The sequence below is a fragment of the Procambarus clarkii genome, chromosome 52, assembly GCF_040958095.1.
Source record: "Procambarus clarkii isolate CNS0578487 chromosome 52, FALCON_Pclarkii_2.0, whole genome shotgun sequence".
In the NCBI taxonomy this organism is placed as follows: domain Eukaryota; kingdom Metazoa; phylum Arthropoda; class Malacostraca; order Decapoda; family Cambaridae; genus Procambarus; species Procambarus clarkii.
In genome coordinates, this window is record NC_091201.1 from 27,679,828 (window position 1) to 27,696,910 (window position 17,083).

Genomic DNA, 17,083 nt, shown 5'->3' on the forward strand with positions numbered 1-17,083 from the left:
CCCTCCCCTCTCCCCAACCATTGCCTACTTAACCTCTCTACTGCCTCTTCCTAAGTCTTACGGGCTATTCGTGCCCGTGCCGCACCTCTTGGCTGGCTTGATCTCCATCAGTCACTCTCCCTATGTATTTTCACACTGATGACGATCCAGTTGGGTCGAAAAACGTTTTGGCAATATTTTCACATTTTAAATGTTCTGCATACATAAATAATTTATATATATATATATATATATATATATATATATATACATATATATATATATATATATATATATATATATATATATAATGTGGGTGAGGTTTACGTACTCTGCTCCTGACACGGTGGCTGGCGACAGACCCACGAGATGATCTCCCTCATACGGGACTCCTTCAAGGCGGCCCTGGAGGAGGCTCTCTGGATGAACGAGGAGACGCGTACCGTCGCCCAGGACAAGGTGGACACCATCGTCAAGAACGTGGGCTACCCGGAGTACCTCCTCAACAGTACCTACATGGACGCTGTCTACTACGAGGTTAGTGATGGCGGCGGCCTCCTTGCTGGAGAAGACCCGGGGTTCTCTCCTCCGATATAGAAAACTATATATATTCTCCTGAGGTCAGGGAAGAGAGTATATTCTAGTGTGTGAGGGGGGGGATAGGTTAGGGATAGGCTGTGAGGGTTGAAATTGAAATTGAAATAAGTTTATTGAGGTAAAATACACACAAAGGGATGAGGTTGCTCAAGCTATTCTCACCCCGTTCAGTACATCGTGATAATACATACATAGACACACATCACAAACAATAAACATATTACCAAACACTCTGAGAGATAAACATATACATTTCCTGCTGTGAGGGAGATTTCGCAATTTCTCCAGCTGGAGAAATTGCTGACCTGGAGAGCGTGCAGAGAGCCTTTACTGCTAGAATCCACTCAGTAAAACTTCTAAATTACTGGGACCGACTAAGAGCCTAAATCTGTACTCCCTTGAGCGCAGGCGGGAGAGATACATAATAATTTACACGTGGAAAATAATTGAGGGGCTGGTCCCAAACCTGCACACAGAAATAACATCACATGAGACCAGAAGACATGGCAGGATGTGCAGAATACCCCCGTTGAAAAGCTGAGGTGCAACAGGTACTCTGAGAGAGAACTCTATCAACATCAGAGGCCTAGACTGTTCAACACGCTTCCACTACACATAAGGGGCATAACTGGCCGACCCCTCACAGTGTTCAAGAGAGAACTGGATAAGCACCTCCAAAGGATACCTGATCAACCAGGCTGTGACTCATACGTCAGGCTGCGAGCAGCCGCGTCTAACAGCCTGGTTGATCAGTCCAGCAACCAGGAGGCCTGGTCGACGACCGGGCCGCGGGGACACTAAGCCCCGGAAGCACCTCAAGGTAACCTCAAGGAGGGTCGTCCAGATTGGAGGTTGCGGGGAGATATATATATATATATATATATATATATATATATATATATATATATGTCGTACCTAGTAGCCAGAACGCACTTCTCAGCCTACTATGCAAGGCACGATTTGCCTAATAAGCCAAGTTTTCATGAATTAATGTTTTTTCGACTACCTAACCTACCTAACCTAACCTAACCTTACTTTTTGGGCTACCTAACCTAACCTAACCGATAAAGATAGGTTAGGTTAGGTTAGGTAGGGTTGGTTAGGTTCAGTCATATATCTATGTTAATTTTAACTCCAATAAAAAATCATTCACCTCATACATAATGAAATGGGTAGCTTTATCATTTCATAAGAAAAAAATTGGGGAAAATATATTAATTCAGGAAAACTTGGCTTATTAGGCAAATCGGGCCTTGCATAGTAGGCAGAGAAGTGCGTTCTGGCTATTAGGTACGACATATATATATATATATATATATATATATATATATATATATATATATATATATATATATATATATATATGTGTGTGTGTGTATCAAGTGTTAACGCATGTATGTGTTTTAGGGAGAAGCTTGGTCAGGGAAGTTAGAGGTGACTGGAAGGAGGAGGTGTGGGGGGGGGGGGTGCAGGTGGTGCTGGAGCTTGAGGACCATTAAGCTGATGGAGTAGTCTTAAGGAAGGGAGGAGGCCTTGAAGTGCCCTGGATGGCCTCTCGCTCTTACACACACACACACACACACACACACACACACACACACACACACACACACACACACACACACACACACACACACACACACAAATAGGTGAGTACACCTACACAACTCACCTACCTACACAAATAGGTGAGTACACACACACACACACACACACACACACACACACACACACACACACACCATGTTCTGTATCATGGAGGTGTAGTAGCTTTCTGGCGTTCGTGTGGGCTGAGATGGAGCCAGCAAGTAACGTGTTGATAGTTATCTAACCACCAGGTGCCCAAGCTGCTAATTACTTCACTACCGACAATAATTTAGTCACTCTAATGTAGTCGAAAGAACAGATGGTACCTTAGAGGTTAAAGACATTGTGCAAGTTCTTATTCTCTTGGTCTGTCGTCTTGATGTCCCGCATCTGTCTCATTTTCTTCTTCTTTGTTTATTTTGAGTTTGGCGGAAGACAGAGCTGTGTAAAGATGCTAAGAGCCGTGGTGCTTATTATTGTTATTATTATTATTATTATAAATAAATCAATAAATGTTTATTCAGGTAAAGTACATACATACAAGAGGTTTTACAAAAATTGATAGATTTATTGATAAAGCTGTTTATATTGTTATTAACATCTTCCATTGGCAAAAATCCAATATAATTTTGCCTAATCTGGGAAATTCAATTAGATCTTATTAGAGTGAGAATTATGCTGGCCTTCACTGTTATAGGACAGAGGATCATACACAAGACAATAGGTCTAAACTGTAGGCTGAAGCACATATAAATCATGGTGTATGTATTAACCTGTCTGTTGCACGACGAAATTGTTTCCTATATTCTCAAGTTCCGTCACATTATGCAGTGGAAAAAAAGGGTTTGTGGGTGGAAGACTGGAGGTAGTCCCTGCGAGGACTACCCGAGTGTCCTCGTCGTCTGGACTACTGGGGCCAGATTCACGAAGCATTTACGCAAGTATTTACGAACGCGTACATCTTTCCTCAATCTTTGACGCCATTGGCTACATTTATTAAACAGTTTACAAGCATTAAAACTTCCCAATCAAGTGTTATTATTGTTATAAACAGTCTTCTGGTGCTTCGGAGCTCATTAACTGTTTAATAATTGTAAACAAAGCCGCCAAAGATTGAGAAAAGATGTACAGGTTCGTAAGTGTTTGCGTAACTGCTTCGTGAATCTGACCCCCTTGGCGTCTGGTGTTGTGACTACTTTCCTCACACTTCCTCTCGCCTCCAGCTCAGCTTCGACCCCGCCACGCACTTTGAGAACGTGCTGAAGATGCTGCAGTTCCACGCGCGCACTAATCACGACCTTCTGGCCGTCCCCGTCAACCGCACCGCCTGGGTCACCTCCCCGGCCGTCGTCAACGCCTATTACAGCAGGTCCAAGAACATGATCGGTGAGAGATGTGTAGATTTTTTTTTTTGGCAGGGATATTCCTGCGCGGGCCCTAAGCCTCTGGCTGGCCCACTGGGCGGGCCCTAAGCCTCTGGCTGGCCCACTGGGCGGGCCCTAAGCCTCTGGCTGGCCCACTGGGCGGGCCCTAAGCCTCTGGCTGGCCCACTGGGCGGGCCCTAAGCCTCTGGCTGGCCCACTGAGCGGGCCCTAAGCCTCTGGCTGGCCCACTGTGCGGGCCTTAAGCCTCTGGCTGGCCCACTGGGCGGGCCCTAAGCCTCTGGCTGGCCCACTGGGCGGGCCCTAAGCCTCTGGCTGGCCCACTGGGCGGGCCCTAAGCCTCTAGCTGGCCCACTGAGCGGGCCCTAAGCCTTTGGCTGGCCCACTGTGCGGGCCTTAAGCCTCTGGCTGGCCCACTGGGCGGGCCCTAAGCCTCTGGCTGGCCCACTGAGCAGGCCCTAAGCCTTTGGCTGGCCCACTGTGCGGGCCCTAAGCCTTTGGCTGGCCCACTGTGCAGGCCCTAAGCCTCGGCTGGCCCACTGTGCGGGCCCTAAGCCTCTGGCTGGCCCACTGTGCGGGCCCTAAGCCTCTGGCTGGCCCACTGTGCGGGCCCTAAGCCTCTGGCTGGCCCACTGAGCGGGCCCTAAGCCTTTGGCTGGCCCACTGTGCGGGCCCTAAGCCTCTGGCTGGCCCACTACGCGGGCCCTAAGCCTCTGGCTGGCCCACTAAGTGTTGCTTGTTTCTGTTTTACTTGGGCGGAGTGTGAGTATTTATGACTGTGTAGATGACAAAGCTGGTCAATGTTTGAGGGGTATCGTTCCTCTTGCAGGCGATGAGTCACAATAACGTGGCTAAAGTATGTTGACCAGACCACACACTAGAAGGTGAAGGGACGACGACGTTTCGGTCCGTCCTGGACCATTCTCAAGTCGAAACGTCGTCGTCCCTCCACCTTCTAGTGTGTGGTCTGGTCAACATCGTTCCTCTTGATGCATCTGATATGGCTCTAAAGTTTGCAATTTATATCTGTAAATACCTCCACGTAAAAAAAAAAGGATGTCCGTCTGTCAATTCATGGCTGGAAGCCACGTGCTTAAGGCTAGCCTCACTAAACTTTGCAGGATGACTGGTGGTTGTAAGAGGACGATCATAGGGAGGTGTGGGTCAGCTCCATGCCCACCCCTCCCCCCACCTCCCTCCTTTCATACCATCTTTCAACCTTCCCTAAATACCAGATTTTCACTATGATTCGTCCAGCATATTATTTCCCACATGATTACGTGTTGGGAGCCCAAACTCTATACACTGCCTAGATGGGGTACCCGGCGCTGCCCGGGGTCGTAAAGATGGATATATAGACGCTGAAAACCGTGTAGTAATAGACCGTTACAGAAATGATAGTCGTGTGTAGTGTAGATGGGTACAGTGAGGATGGCTGTATTTAGCGGAGAGAGTTTCAGTGATGAAGGCCGAGAGTTGGTTAGAGAGTTACAGTGACGAACAACGTGTGTAGTGTAGATGGTTACAGTAATGAAAACAGTGTGTAGAGTAGATAGAGTAATAAAGAACGTATGCAGCATAGATGGTAACAGTGATTTAGAACGTATGTAATCTACATGGTCACAAAGATGAAGATAGTGTGTAGAGAAGATGGTCACAGTGACGAAGGATGTACGCAGTGTAGATATGTACTCCGTAATCAGACAAGGTGTCTGTGACGCTGGAGGATGACTCCTTTGTGTGACGCTGGAGGATGACTCCTTTGTGTGACGCTGGAGGATGACTCCTTTGTGTGACGCTGGAGGATGACTCCTTTGTGTGACGCTGGAGGATGACTCCTTTGTGTGACGCTGGAGGATGACTCCTTTGTGTGACGCTGGAGGATGACTCCTTTGTGTGACGCCAGCTGTCCACACCTGTGAATAGTCTCATGAAGATTCCTTAATTACATAGAAAAACAAATGTTTAGTTTGTCGTCTGTGATGTCAGCTTACGAGTGTCCTTTTTACTGTGTGTCTCTGTCATCCATCACTCACTCACTCACTCACCGCTGACTTGCAGTGTTCCCAGCGGGTATCCTACAGCCACCTTTCTACCACCCGGCCTTCCCGCGCTCCGTCAACTACGGCGGCATCGGCGTCGTCATCGGCCACGAGATCACGCACGGCTTCGACGACCGCGGCCGCCAGTTCGACAAGAACGGCAACCTGCAGCAGTGGTGGACCCCCGACGACGTCTCCAAGTTCTACCAGAGGGCCTCCTGCATGCTCGGTGGGTCGCCTCTTCTCAGGGAGTGTGTGTTGTATTGCTGGTGTTGTAGTGTAGGAGAGCGAAATGCTGGTGTCTGGTGTTCCAGCCCGCGGGAGTCTGATCAAACCAGCAAGGGAAATAACTTTGCTAAATGTTAAATCATTCTATATTGTTATTGAGTGTTGTTTAATCGTGTTTACGTGTTTTACGAAGACTTGATATATCTGTGTGTGTGTGTGTGTGTGTGTGTGTAATTACCTAAGTGTAATTACCTAAGTGTAGTTACAGGATGAGAGCTACGCTCGTGGTGTCCCGTCTTCCCAGCACTCTTTGTCATATAACGCTTTGAAACTACTGACGGTCTTGGCCTCCACCACCTTCTCACTTAACTTGTTCCAACCGTCTACCACTCTATTTGCGAAGGTGAATTTTCTTATATTTCTTCGGCATCTGTGTTTAGCTAGTTTAAATCTATGACCTCTTGTTCTTGAAGTTCCAGGTCTCAGGAAGTCTTCCCTGTCGATTTTGTCAATTCCTGTTACTATTTTGTATGTAGTGATCATATCACCTCTTTTTCTTCTGTCTTCTAGTTTTGGCATATTTAATGCTTCTAACCTCTCCTCGTAGCTCTTGCCCTTCAGTTCTGGGAGCCACTTAGTAGCATGTCTTTGCACCTTTTCCAGTTTGTTGATGTGCTTCTTAAGATATGGGCACCACACAACAGCTGCATATTCTAGCTTTGGCCTAACAAAAGTCATGAACAATTTCTTTAGTATATCGCCATCCATGTATTTAAATGCAATTCTGAAGTTAGAAAGCATAGCATAGGCTCCTTGCACAATATTCTTTATGTGGTCCTCAGGTGATAGTTTTCTATCTAGAACCACTCCTAGATCTCTTTCTTTATCAGAATTCTTTAAAGATTTCTCACATAATATATAGGTTGTGTGGGGTCTATGTTCTCCTATTCCACATTCCATAACATGACATTTATTAACATTAAATTCCATTTGCCAAGTGGTGCTCCATATACTTATTTTGTCCAGGTCTTTTTGAAGGGCATGACAGTCATCTAAATTTCTTATCCTTCCTATTATCTTAGCATCATCAGCAAACATGTTCATATAATTCTGTATACCAACTGGTAGATCATTTATGTACACAATAAACATCACTGGTGCAAGAACTGAACCCTGTGGTACTCCACTTGTGACATTTCTCCATTCTGATACATTGCCTCTGATTACTGCCCTCATTTTTCTATCAGTCAGAAAATTTTTCATCCATGATAGAAGCTTACCTGTCACCCCTCCAATATTTTCCAGTTTCCAGAACAACCTCTTATGTGGAACTCTGTCGAAAGCCTTTTTTAGGTCCAGATAGATGCAGTCAACCCAACCATCTCTTTCCTGTAATATCTCTGTGGCTCGATCATAGAAACTGAGTAAATTCGATACACAGGATCTTCCAGATCGAAAACCATACTGTCTGTCTGATATTATATCATTTCTCTCTAGGTGTTCTACCCATTTAGTTTTGATTAGTTTTTCCAATACTTTCACTATTACACTTGTCAATGATACAGGTCTATAATTGAGGGGGTCTTCCCTGCTGCCACTTTTGTAGATTGGAACTATGTTAGCCTGTTTCCACCCGTCTGCTACGATTCCTGTACACAGGGATGCCTGAAAGATCAGGTGAAGTGGAATGCTGAGCTCAGATGCACATTCTCTCAGAACCCATGGTGAAACGCCATCTGGGTGTGTGTGTGTGTGTGTGTGTGTGTGTGTGTGTGTGTGTGTGTGTGTGTGTGTGTGTGTGTGTGTGTGTGTACTCACCTAGTTGTGCTTGCCTAATTAGGCAATTTTAAGCTTTGGCTTCTTGGTCCCGCCTCTCAACTGTCAATCTACCGGTGTACAGGTTACTGAGTTTATTGCGCTGTATCATATCTACATTTGAAGCTGTGTATATGGAGTCAGCTTCCACCACATCACTCCCTAGTGCATTCCATTTATTAACTACTCTGGCACTAAAAAAAAGTTCTTTCTAAGGCCTATGTGGCTCATTTGGGTACTCATCTGCAGTGTGTGTGTGTGTGTGTGTGATCCCATTATGCATCTCTCTTTCTAATGCAGCTTTTCATTAAACATAAAGCTTATCCTATCATATTAACGCATAGACTTTACCACTATCTCCTCAGCCCTAATCTCAGGGGAGCCCTCCCTCAGGGGAGCCGGTCGGCCGAGCGGACAGCACGCGGGACTTGTGATCCTGTGGTCCTGGGTTCGATCCCAGGCGCCGGCGAGAAACAATGGGCAGAGTTTCTTTCACCCTATGCCCCTGTTACCTAGCAGTAAAATAGGTACCTGGGTGTTAGTCAGCTGTCACGGGCTGCTTCCTGGGGGTTGAGGCCTGGTCGAGGACCGGGCCGCGGGGACACTAAAAGCCCCGGAATCATCTCAAGATAACCTCAAGAAGCCCCGGAATCATCTCAAGATAACCTCAAGAAGCCCCGATATCACTTCACTGGGTTACTTTCAGATTGGACAAATTATAAATGAACATTAACATTGAAGATGAAGATGAGGATGTACAAGAGTGCTTCAGCCTTCAAGGCTGGGGTCGTGGGAAACACAGAATTACAAACCTGACGGAAACAGTTTAGAAACCTGACGGGAACACAGTTTATAAACCTGACGGGAACACAGTTTAGAAACCTGACAGTCTGAACCCCTCTGAGGAGCTCAGGTCGCTCTTGGGCCAGACTCCGCCTCGCACTGCTGGAAACAGAAACGTCTTCTTAACATTCTGGGTAGTTAGAGAGGCGGGAACACTGAGACGAGTTCTCAGTAGCTCAGCATCCTCAAGACGTTCTTGCTGCGGCCCAACACCCGCTGTCATCTTCTAGGTCAGATTGAGAGGCGAGGCAAGTTGTAATTTAAGATGAAGGTGCGTGAATGCTACTTACGACCTCTTGCCTGGCTTTGCCTCATGCTCCTCTTGCTTGTCCTTGTCCTATTCTCCTGCTTCTGCCCCGCATCTGTTCCACTGATTGACGTTGACGTTCACAGACCTCACTGACTGATGTTGATGTCCACAGACCTCACTGATATTGATGTCCACAGACCTCACTGACTGGTATTGATGTCCACAGACCAGTATGGGGAGTACAAGGTGGACGACGTGGGGCTCAAGATCAACCCCGTCAACACTCTGGGCGAGAACATCGCAGACAACGCTGGCATTAAGATCTCATACCAGGTACTAAAGGAGAGAGAGAGAGAGAGAGAGAGAGAGAGAGAGAGAGAGAGAGAGAGAGAGAGTGTGTGAGAGAGTGTGAGAGAGAGTGAGAGAGAGAGAGAGAGAGAGAGAGAGAGAGAGAGAGAGAGAGAGAGAGTGAGAGAGTGAGAGAGAGCGAGAAGGGGGAGAACGAGCATAAACAGATAGAGATAGAAGATGAAAAAAAATATAAAATAATCATAGAGGAGGGTTGTGGGATGTGTGGAGGGAGTAAGAGTATGTGTGTGTGTACATTCTAAGGTCTTCTCCTGTGGCTGGTGTAGGCGTATCAGACCTGGCGGAGAAGCAACGAGGAGACGGTGACGATGCCCTTCGTCAACCTCACTCACGATCAGCTCTTCTTCCTCAACTTCGGGCAGATCTGGTGCGAGGTGAACAGCCCCGAGGCTATGCTGACCAAAATTCGCAGTGGCCAGCACTCTCCCAATAGGTTCAGGTGAGGCGCCTGTGGCTTTGATGGTGTGTTGGTTAGTGCTTCTAACAGTAGAATCGCCAGACGTTCAAATCCCTGAATATGTTAGACATTAAGTCACTGCACATTCTCTCATGTGTATTATACATATACAAAACGCTAAACTGTAATGCCAATCCTGATCTCAAAAGCTTCATAGAAGGTTGTAACAGAACCCATGAGCACCACACCAGAAATAAATACAGTTTTGATATTCCTAGAGTACGACTTAATCAAACCAGAAATGCTCTACAAATCAAGGGGCCCAGAATGTGGAATGACCTTCCCAACCATGTTAAAGACAGTACCTCTCTCAACCAGTTTAAGATAAAAACTAAACACTACCTAATAAATTCCCTGTAACCTACCTCACTCCTCTATTGTCAACCCATGTCCGTTATTTTCTTTTTTTTTAATCAACACTGTTTGTCAACCTATTGTATTTGTGCTGCTTTTTCAGTCATGTTCCCCCCTTTTTTTTTATCTTTATTTGTATTTGTTCTCAACACTTTTTATTCTTTATGCTCAATTAGTATTAAGTTCTAGATATTAATGTTTTTCTTGCCCGAAACGCATTGCGTAATAGTGGCTTTAGGCATTGTATGTACTAGCTCTATCTATATATCAATCCATTAATGTAACATCACTTGTATGTATATACCTTACCTGAATAAACATCTGAATCTGAATCTGAATCTGACGTATTGTGATAGTGATTGCTGGCGTTGAACTTTGTTTAGAGACCGTACCAGGCTATTTTATGCACTTCCGGAGAATATTAAAGTACTCGTGACCTACACGAAGATGAGGTCGAGGGGTCACAGCTTTCACTCGGGAGGGAGTACCAAGGCGAGTGTTCACCTCCTTGGTATGTAGTTCAAGTGCACTCAGACTAGTGAGCTCATCCCTGGGTTATTCAAAGTCAAGAGGGCTTCACGCTCAAGCGTCAAAGACTATGTAAAGTGTTTTGGGTAGACGGTCATGCTGGATATCAGAGCGGGGCTTTAAATTGGCCGGGGAGGATGAGGGCTGAACCCCTCAACCAGTATGGGTATGGTCTATCCCACTGCCTGGGATGGTGTGGGTGTGGTCTATCCCACTGCCTGAGATGGTGTGGGTGTGGTCTATCCCACTGCCTGAGATGGTGTGGGTGTGGTCTATCCCACTGCCTGGGATGGTGTGGGTGTGGTCTATCCCACTGCCTCAGATGGTGTGGGTGTGGTCTATCCCACTGCCTGGGATGGTGTGGGTGTGGTCTATCCCACTGCCTGAGATGGTGTGGGTGTGGTCTATCCCACTGCCTGAGATGGTGTGGGTGTGGTCTATCCCACTGCCTGGGATGGTGTGGGTGTGGTCTATCCCACTGCCTGAGATGGTGTGGGTGTGGTCTATCCCACTGCCTGAGATGGTGTGGGTGTGGTCTATCCCACTGCCTGAGATGGTGTGGGTGTGGTCTATCCCACTGCCTGGGATGGTGTGGGTGTGGTCTATCCCACTGCCTGAGATGGTGTGGGTGTGGTCTATCCCACTGCCTGGGATGGTGTGGGTGTGGTCTATCCCACTGCCTGGGATGGTGTGGGTGTGGTCTATCCCACTGCCTGGGATGGTGTGGGTGTGGTCTATCCCACTGCCTGGGATGGTGTGGGTGTGGTCTATCCCACTGCCTGGGATGGTGTGGGTGTGGTCTATCCCACTGCCTGGGATGGTGTGGGTGTGGTCTATCCCACTGCCTGGGATGGTGTGGGTGTGGTCTATCCCACTGCCTGGGATGGTGTGGGTGTGGTCTATCCCACTGCCTGGGATGGTGTGGGTGTGGTCTATCCCACTGCCTGGGATGGTGTGGGTGTGGCCTATCCCACTGCCTCAGATGGTGTGGGTGTGGCCTATCCCACTGCCTCAGATGGTGTGGGTGTGGTCTATCCCACTACCTCAGATGGTGTGGGTGTGGTCTATCCCACTGCCTCAGATGGTGTGGGTGTGGTCTATCCCACTGCCTCAGATGGTGTGGGTGTGGCCTATCCCACTACCTCAGATGGTGTGGGTGTGGCCTATCCCACTGCCTCAGAGGGTGTGGGTGTGGTCTATCCCACTGCCTCAGATGGTGTGGGTGTGGTCTATCCCACTGCCTCAGATGGTGTGGGTGTGACCTATCCCACTGCCTCAGATGGTGTGGCTTTGTTCCTTCTACACTTTATATATATATATATATATATATATATATAACGACTGTATAAGTTGCAACGGAAATAGTTTCTGAATCTGAGTTTGACGACTGTAATAATTTTAAAATAATTGATAATTGTAGTGTCTAAATCTAATTCTTGAGTAGTCTATAACTACATATATTTCATGTTATGTTATTATCATGAATTTTTCTTAGGTAAATAATTTACTGTAAATTTGTGTAAACTAATCCATTAATAAATATACAAAACACATATTAATGAAGTATTTCGATTCAATTCAAGGTTTAATAACATCAGTTTAGTGTCATATACATTATTAATTTGTTTATTTATGTGTTTAAATGCAAAGTCCTTATCTGATGTTAAGAAACCTGGCAAGTAATCTATATATATATATATATATATATATATATATATATATATATATATATATATATATTACATAACATTTGTGTTTGTAATACGGTATAGCTTTGGCCTTAACTGTAAGATGAACTGCAACAACATTAACAAGAATCTGGTGTATACAATAGAAATAATAATATGAATCATAACAGAATATATCGATATAATTTTTAGGATGTTATTAATGATTGTCTGGCCTCTGCAGGGTTATTGGAACGCTCTCTAACTCCGAGGAGTTCAGCGAAGCCTTCAACTGCCCCGTCGGCAGCAAGATGAACCCCGAAAGAAAATGTCGCGTGTGGTGAGACCCGGGACCAGGCAGATGACTAACCCGCAACGCCACCACTCTGGAGATGCTGAAACTACGGAGATGCCGTGACGCCTCGGCGCAAGAATAAGCAAGAGAAGGTAGAGGGTAGTGAGCATTGGTTAGGTGTTGATGATCAGGCCAGATGATGACGTACCTAATACACGAAAACGGAAAAAAGAAAATTAGAAAACGTTAAAAAGAAAATTAGAAAACGTTAAAAAGAAAATTAGAAAACGTTAAAAAGAAAATTAGAAAACGGAACAAATCGAAAACGGGAAAAATTCAGGAAGGCTGAACAAGTAGAGGAGAAAACAGGAAAGAGACGAAACCCCACAATCATGACATAAATGAGCACATGAGTGACACACTAGTGACACACTTGTGCCACACTAGTGACACACTAGTGACACACTTGTGCCACAAGAGTGACACACTTGTGCCACACTAGTGACACACGAGTGACATACAAGTGACACACGAGTGCCACACGAGTGCCACACGAGTGACACACGAGTGACACACGAGTGACACACTTGTGCCACACGAGTGACACACTAGTGACACTTGTGCCACAAGAGTGACACACGAGTGACACACGAGTGACACACTTGTGCCACACGAGTGACACACTTGTGCCACACGAGTGACACACTTGTGCCACACGAGTGACATACGAGTGACACACTCATGACTACGAGACATTTTGACGAGAGCATCACTAGAGAAAGCAATTATATAAGTCCAATTAAATAAGAAGGATTGATAATAAGTAGTGGATAAGTGGTGTGTTCATCTTGACTTCCTACGAGTCAAAAACATGTTTGATGTTTGTGTGGGGGGGAGGGGAGGTATGTTAATGAGGGAGGAATGTTTGTGAGGGAAGCATGTTTGTGGGGGAGGCATGTTTGTGGGGGAGGCATGTTTGTGGGGGAGGCATGTTTGTGAGGGAGGCATGTTTGTGGGGGAGGCATGTTTGTGGGGGAGGCATGTTTGTGAGGGAGGCATGTTTGTGGGGGAGGCATGTTTGTGAGGGAGGCATGTTTGTGGGGGAGGCATGTTTGTGGGGGAGGCATGTTTGTGAGGGAGGCATGTTTGTGGGGGAGGCATGTTTGTGAGGGAGGCATGTTTGTGGGGGAGGCATGTTTGTGTTTGTTTCATCTATACCCCAGACTGAGAAACAGCGTGTGTGTTGGGGAGAGTGAGAGGTAGTGTGAGTGAGAGTATGGGCGAGGATGCGGTTGGAGATTAGCACTTGGGTGAGAGTGTAATGGATTTGCGAGTGTAGATGAAGTTTGGGATGTGGGGTAAGAGCGTGTCTGTATGTAAGAAAATTCTTAAGAAATAGAGGAAATAGTGTAGAACTAAAATTAATGGGTGGAGGATCAGTGTGTGGAGGAGGCAGGGATTAAGCACGAGAAACAGCATGCACAAAGGCTAGTGCCCAGGGGATACGGGATAAAATGTATTTCTCTCGAGAAATCATACATGGAGAAAGAGCATATTGGAACTAGTGTTACCAGAGACCACGGTATAAGATGGCGCCAAGAAGAGCTACGGATACCTCAGAGTGCCCTGAAGACTCTCAGAGTGCAGATAAGTGTCTGCAGTGCACACGGTCAGATTAAATGACACTAAAGTGCATTTGCAGTGTGAGAATGAAAACATGACGGTTAAGAACACAGTTAAGAGTACTATCAGAGTGCGTGTAGAGGACGAGAGAAGGCCGACAATAGTACTCGAGTGCCTGTTGACAGTAACACTCAGAAGACAGTGCAGAATCACTCACCAAGGAAGCTAGAGTGTACTGCAGAGGTCGAGTGCGCGTCAGCTTGAGTGAATGGATGTCAGAATCGATTAGTGCAAATAAGTGGGTTTAGACAAGCATCGCTGCCAGTCCTCTTGGAGGAGAACAAGAGACAGGAGACACATAAGAATAAGAGACTAGAGACACAAGAGAATAAGAGACTAGAGACACAAGAGAATAAGAGACTAGAGACACAAGAGAATAAGAGACTAGAGACACAAGAGAATAAGAGACTAGAGACACAAGAGAATAAGAGACTAGAGACACAAGAGAATAAGGGACAGGAGACACAAGAGAATAAGAGACTAGAGACACAAGAGAATAAGGGACAGGAGACACAAGAGAATAAGAGACTAGAGACACAAGAGAATAAGAGACTAGAGACACAAGAGAATAAGGGACAGGAGACACAAGAGAATAAAAGACAGGAGACACAAGAGAATAAGGGTCAGGAAAGATGCAAACAGTGGAAGCGAAGAAACACAAGTAGATGGAGAGAAATTGATTAAAATTATTGGTGGAAATGAGTGATGGATAGAACAAGGAGAACAATTGTTATATTTGTGAATAACATTAGTGAGGAGAAATCAGTAAAAAAAAATGATAAGTGAAGTGTAATGAAATAAATGACATTTTGTTACCTGGAAAACATAAGCTCACGTTAATCTTTGAACAGTTGTACAAATTACAGTTGTGATCTCTTCAAGGCAGTCTTCTAGCGTAGAGGTCTAGCGATGCCCATACGTCATGATAAAGACATTCATAAAGGTTCCTACGAGCCGGGAGAGTGAAGGCGCTCCAACGAGTCGGGAGAGTGAAAGGGCTCCTACGAGTTGTGAGAGTGAAGGGGTTCCTGCGAAGAGTTGGGAGAGTGAAGGAGCTCCAACGAGTTGGGAGAGTGAAGGAGCTCCAACGAGTCGGGAGAGTGAAGTGGCTCCTACAAGTCGGGAGAGTGAAGTGGCTTCTACAAGTCGGGAGAGTGAAGGAACTCCTACAAGTCGGGAGAGTGAAGGAACTCCTACAAGTCGGGAGAGTGAAGAAGCGCCTACAAGTCGGGAGAGTCACAGCTTCTCTCAGTCTTCCAAGTGAAGGAGAGAAGTTGCCATGTGTGTCCACATGTCGCTGTTGTGTCCCGGCAGTAATTGACATGTATTTATTGAATAAATTCGTGTGGGTATCCGGCGGTGCCCGGGTCTGTGTTTATTGTTGTTAAAACTAGTGCGCTCAATCCACTCACTCTTGATGAGTGGTCGCTGTGTCAGTGTTACCTGGACGTGAAGGTGACGTTCTCACAATGTGATCACAGGAGGCCTATTGTTCGTAAGGTTCCAATTGTGTGATGAACGATACGTAATTTTGTGAGGGCTTCATTAGCTCGATTCGAGCTGCTGGAAAATTAAGGAAGAAAGACGTTTATTTTATATAATTATCAGTTCTGTGCACACATGTTCTAAAAGCAATGTTCTTCAGGTAGAGACAATAACACATGATGTACCAAAATTGGCCTAAAATTACAAATAATAAACTATTGATTGACATAAACAAGGTGTGTATATATATAATTAACATTAAGAATGAACAAATCTTTATGAAGTAGACGGGTCCTTCAAAATGTTCTCAGAAGAGTGAGAGACTCGTGTCTTTAAGACGAAGCAAACCAATCTTACCTCTCACCCCCTCCCTCCCACCCTGCCTCATCCCCATCCTCCTCCTCCCTTATCCCTCTCACCAACCCCCTGATATCCCTTAATCCACCCTAATTTACTCACTGGCAATTTAACATTTTCTTAATAGATGTTACATTTCCATAAATATCGGTGTATTATAAAAAGATTCACAAGAGTGTATGTATATATATGTATTCTGTGGCATCATTATAGTTCCGTGTAATTATAGTGTGTATAGTTGTATGTGAGTGGCATTAATGCCACACTCGGGTAGGGAACTGAAGTACCTGCTCTGTGTATTTAGTGTTAGTGTGACCTCTTGGTGAGTTTAAACTGAGGCTGCAGCTGTACCTTACTTGACGTCAGTATTCGACACCACACCAGCTGTTTGTGCCTGGACCCAGAGCTGGAGTGTGGCCGAGCAAGGTGCAAGACGTGAGAGGCCGCGCCGGCTGGCTCCTCTCGGCTGAGGGGACTGGAATGTTATGGGACTTAAACCATGCATACCGAGAGACCCAAAAACGTTTTCTGCTGAGAAGCCGGGATAATAGTTTTTTCACGTCCAGACCCCAGCCGTGAGAGATCACAGACCGGATGCTATACTACAGCGACGCGCGGTAAGGCAAGTATAGCGGAGTATATCCTCCGTAATGTCACCTGTGGCAGTGGCGGTCATTAAAGCCGGGCATTACTGCCATGTATTGTTCACAGAGAGTCTCTGCCCCTCTTCCAAACCCCCTTCACCGTGAAGGACTCCAAGAACGGTAATGTTTGGTTAATGTGACGGTCCCCAGGCAGCAGCCGGCCTGGGGACGGCAGTAGGCAGAAACGGCCCCTCGAGTGACACATCCATCACTCCAGAACTGTATATAACAGATCAACCTTCGCCAAGTGCGAGCACGCCGCTCGGACGAGGAAACAATAGGCTCGTATCGTTAGGGTTGGGTAATTATCGTACCACTGTATGATTATCTGTATGGAGGCGGTGGTTGTGTTTGTAGTAAATACAACTCTTTCACTTTGTTTCGTCTTGTGCCAAAAATGTTGGTAGGTGTGGCCGTCTGTGAGGCAGATCTTACATGTGTGTAGATAGGTGTTATTTATGCTCAACACTTCCACATTATGTATGTATGAACACACAAGGAATAAAATATAAAGGAGACGT

General features: G+C 45.9%; 2 protein-coding genes across 2 annotated transcripts in view; both read left to right on the forward strand.

The window, feature by feature from the left end:
• Window positions 1-17,080, forward strand: part of LOC123763566 (endothelin-converting enzyme 1-like) — a gene marked incomplete at its 5' end in the record, with an annotated part of 21,819 nt that extends 4,739 nt beyond the window's left edge. The window contains 6 exon segments of the mRNA XM_069304539.1: window positions 340-516; window positions 3,387-3,549; window positions 5,607-5,816; window positions 8,950-9,056; window positions 9,359-9,531; window positions 12,343-17,080. Coding sequence (XP_069160640.1) covers window positions 340-516; window positions 3,387-3,549; window positions 5,607-5,816; window positions 8,950-9,056; window positions 9,359-9,531; window positions 12,343-12,442 — 930 coding nt within the window.
• On the forward strand, window positions 13,983-14,760 carry LOC123763489 (capping protein inhibiting regulator of actin dynamics-like). The gene is made up of 2 exons (XM_045750619.1): window positions 13,983-14,062; window positions 14,325-14,760. The coding sequence occupies exons 1-2, from the start codon at window positions 13,983-13,985 to the stop codon at window positions 14,758-14,760; spliced, it is 516 nt and encodes a 171-aa protein (XP_045606575.1).
• Window positions 17,081-17,083: the final 3 nt, after the last annotated feature.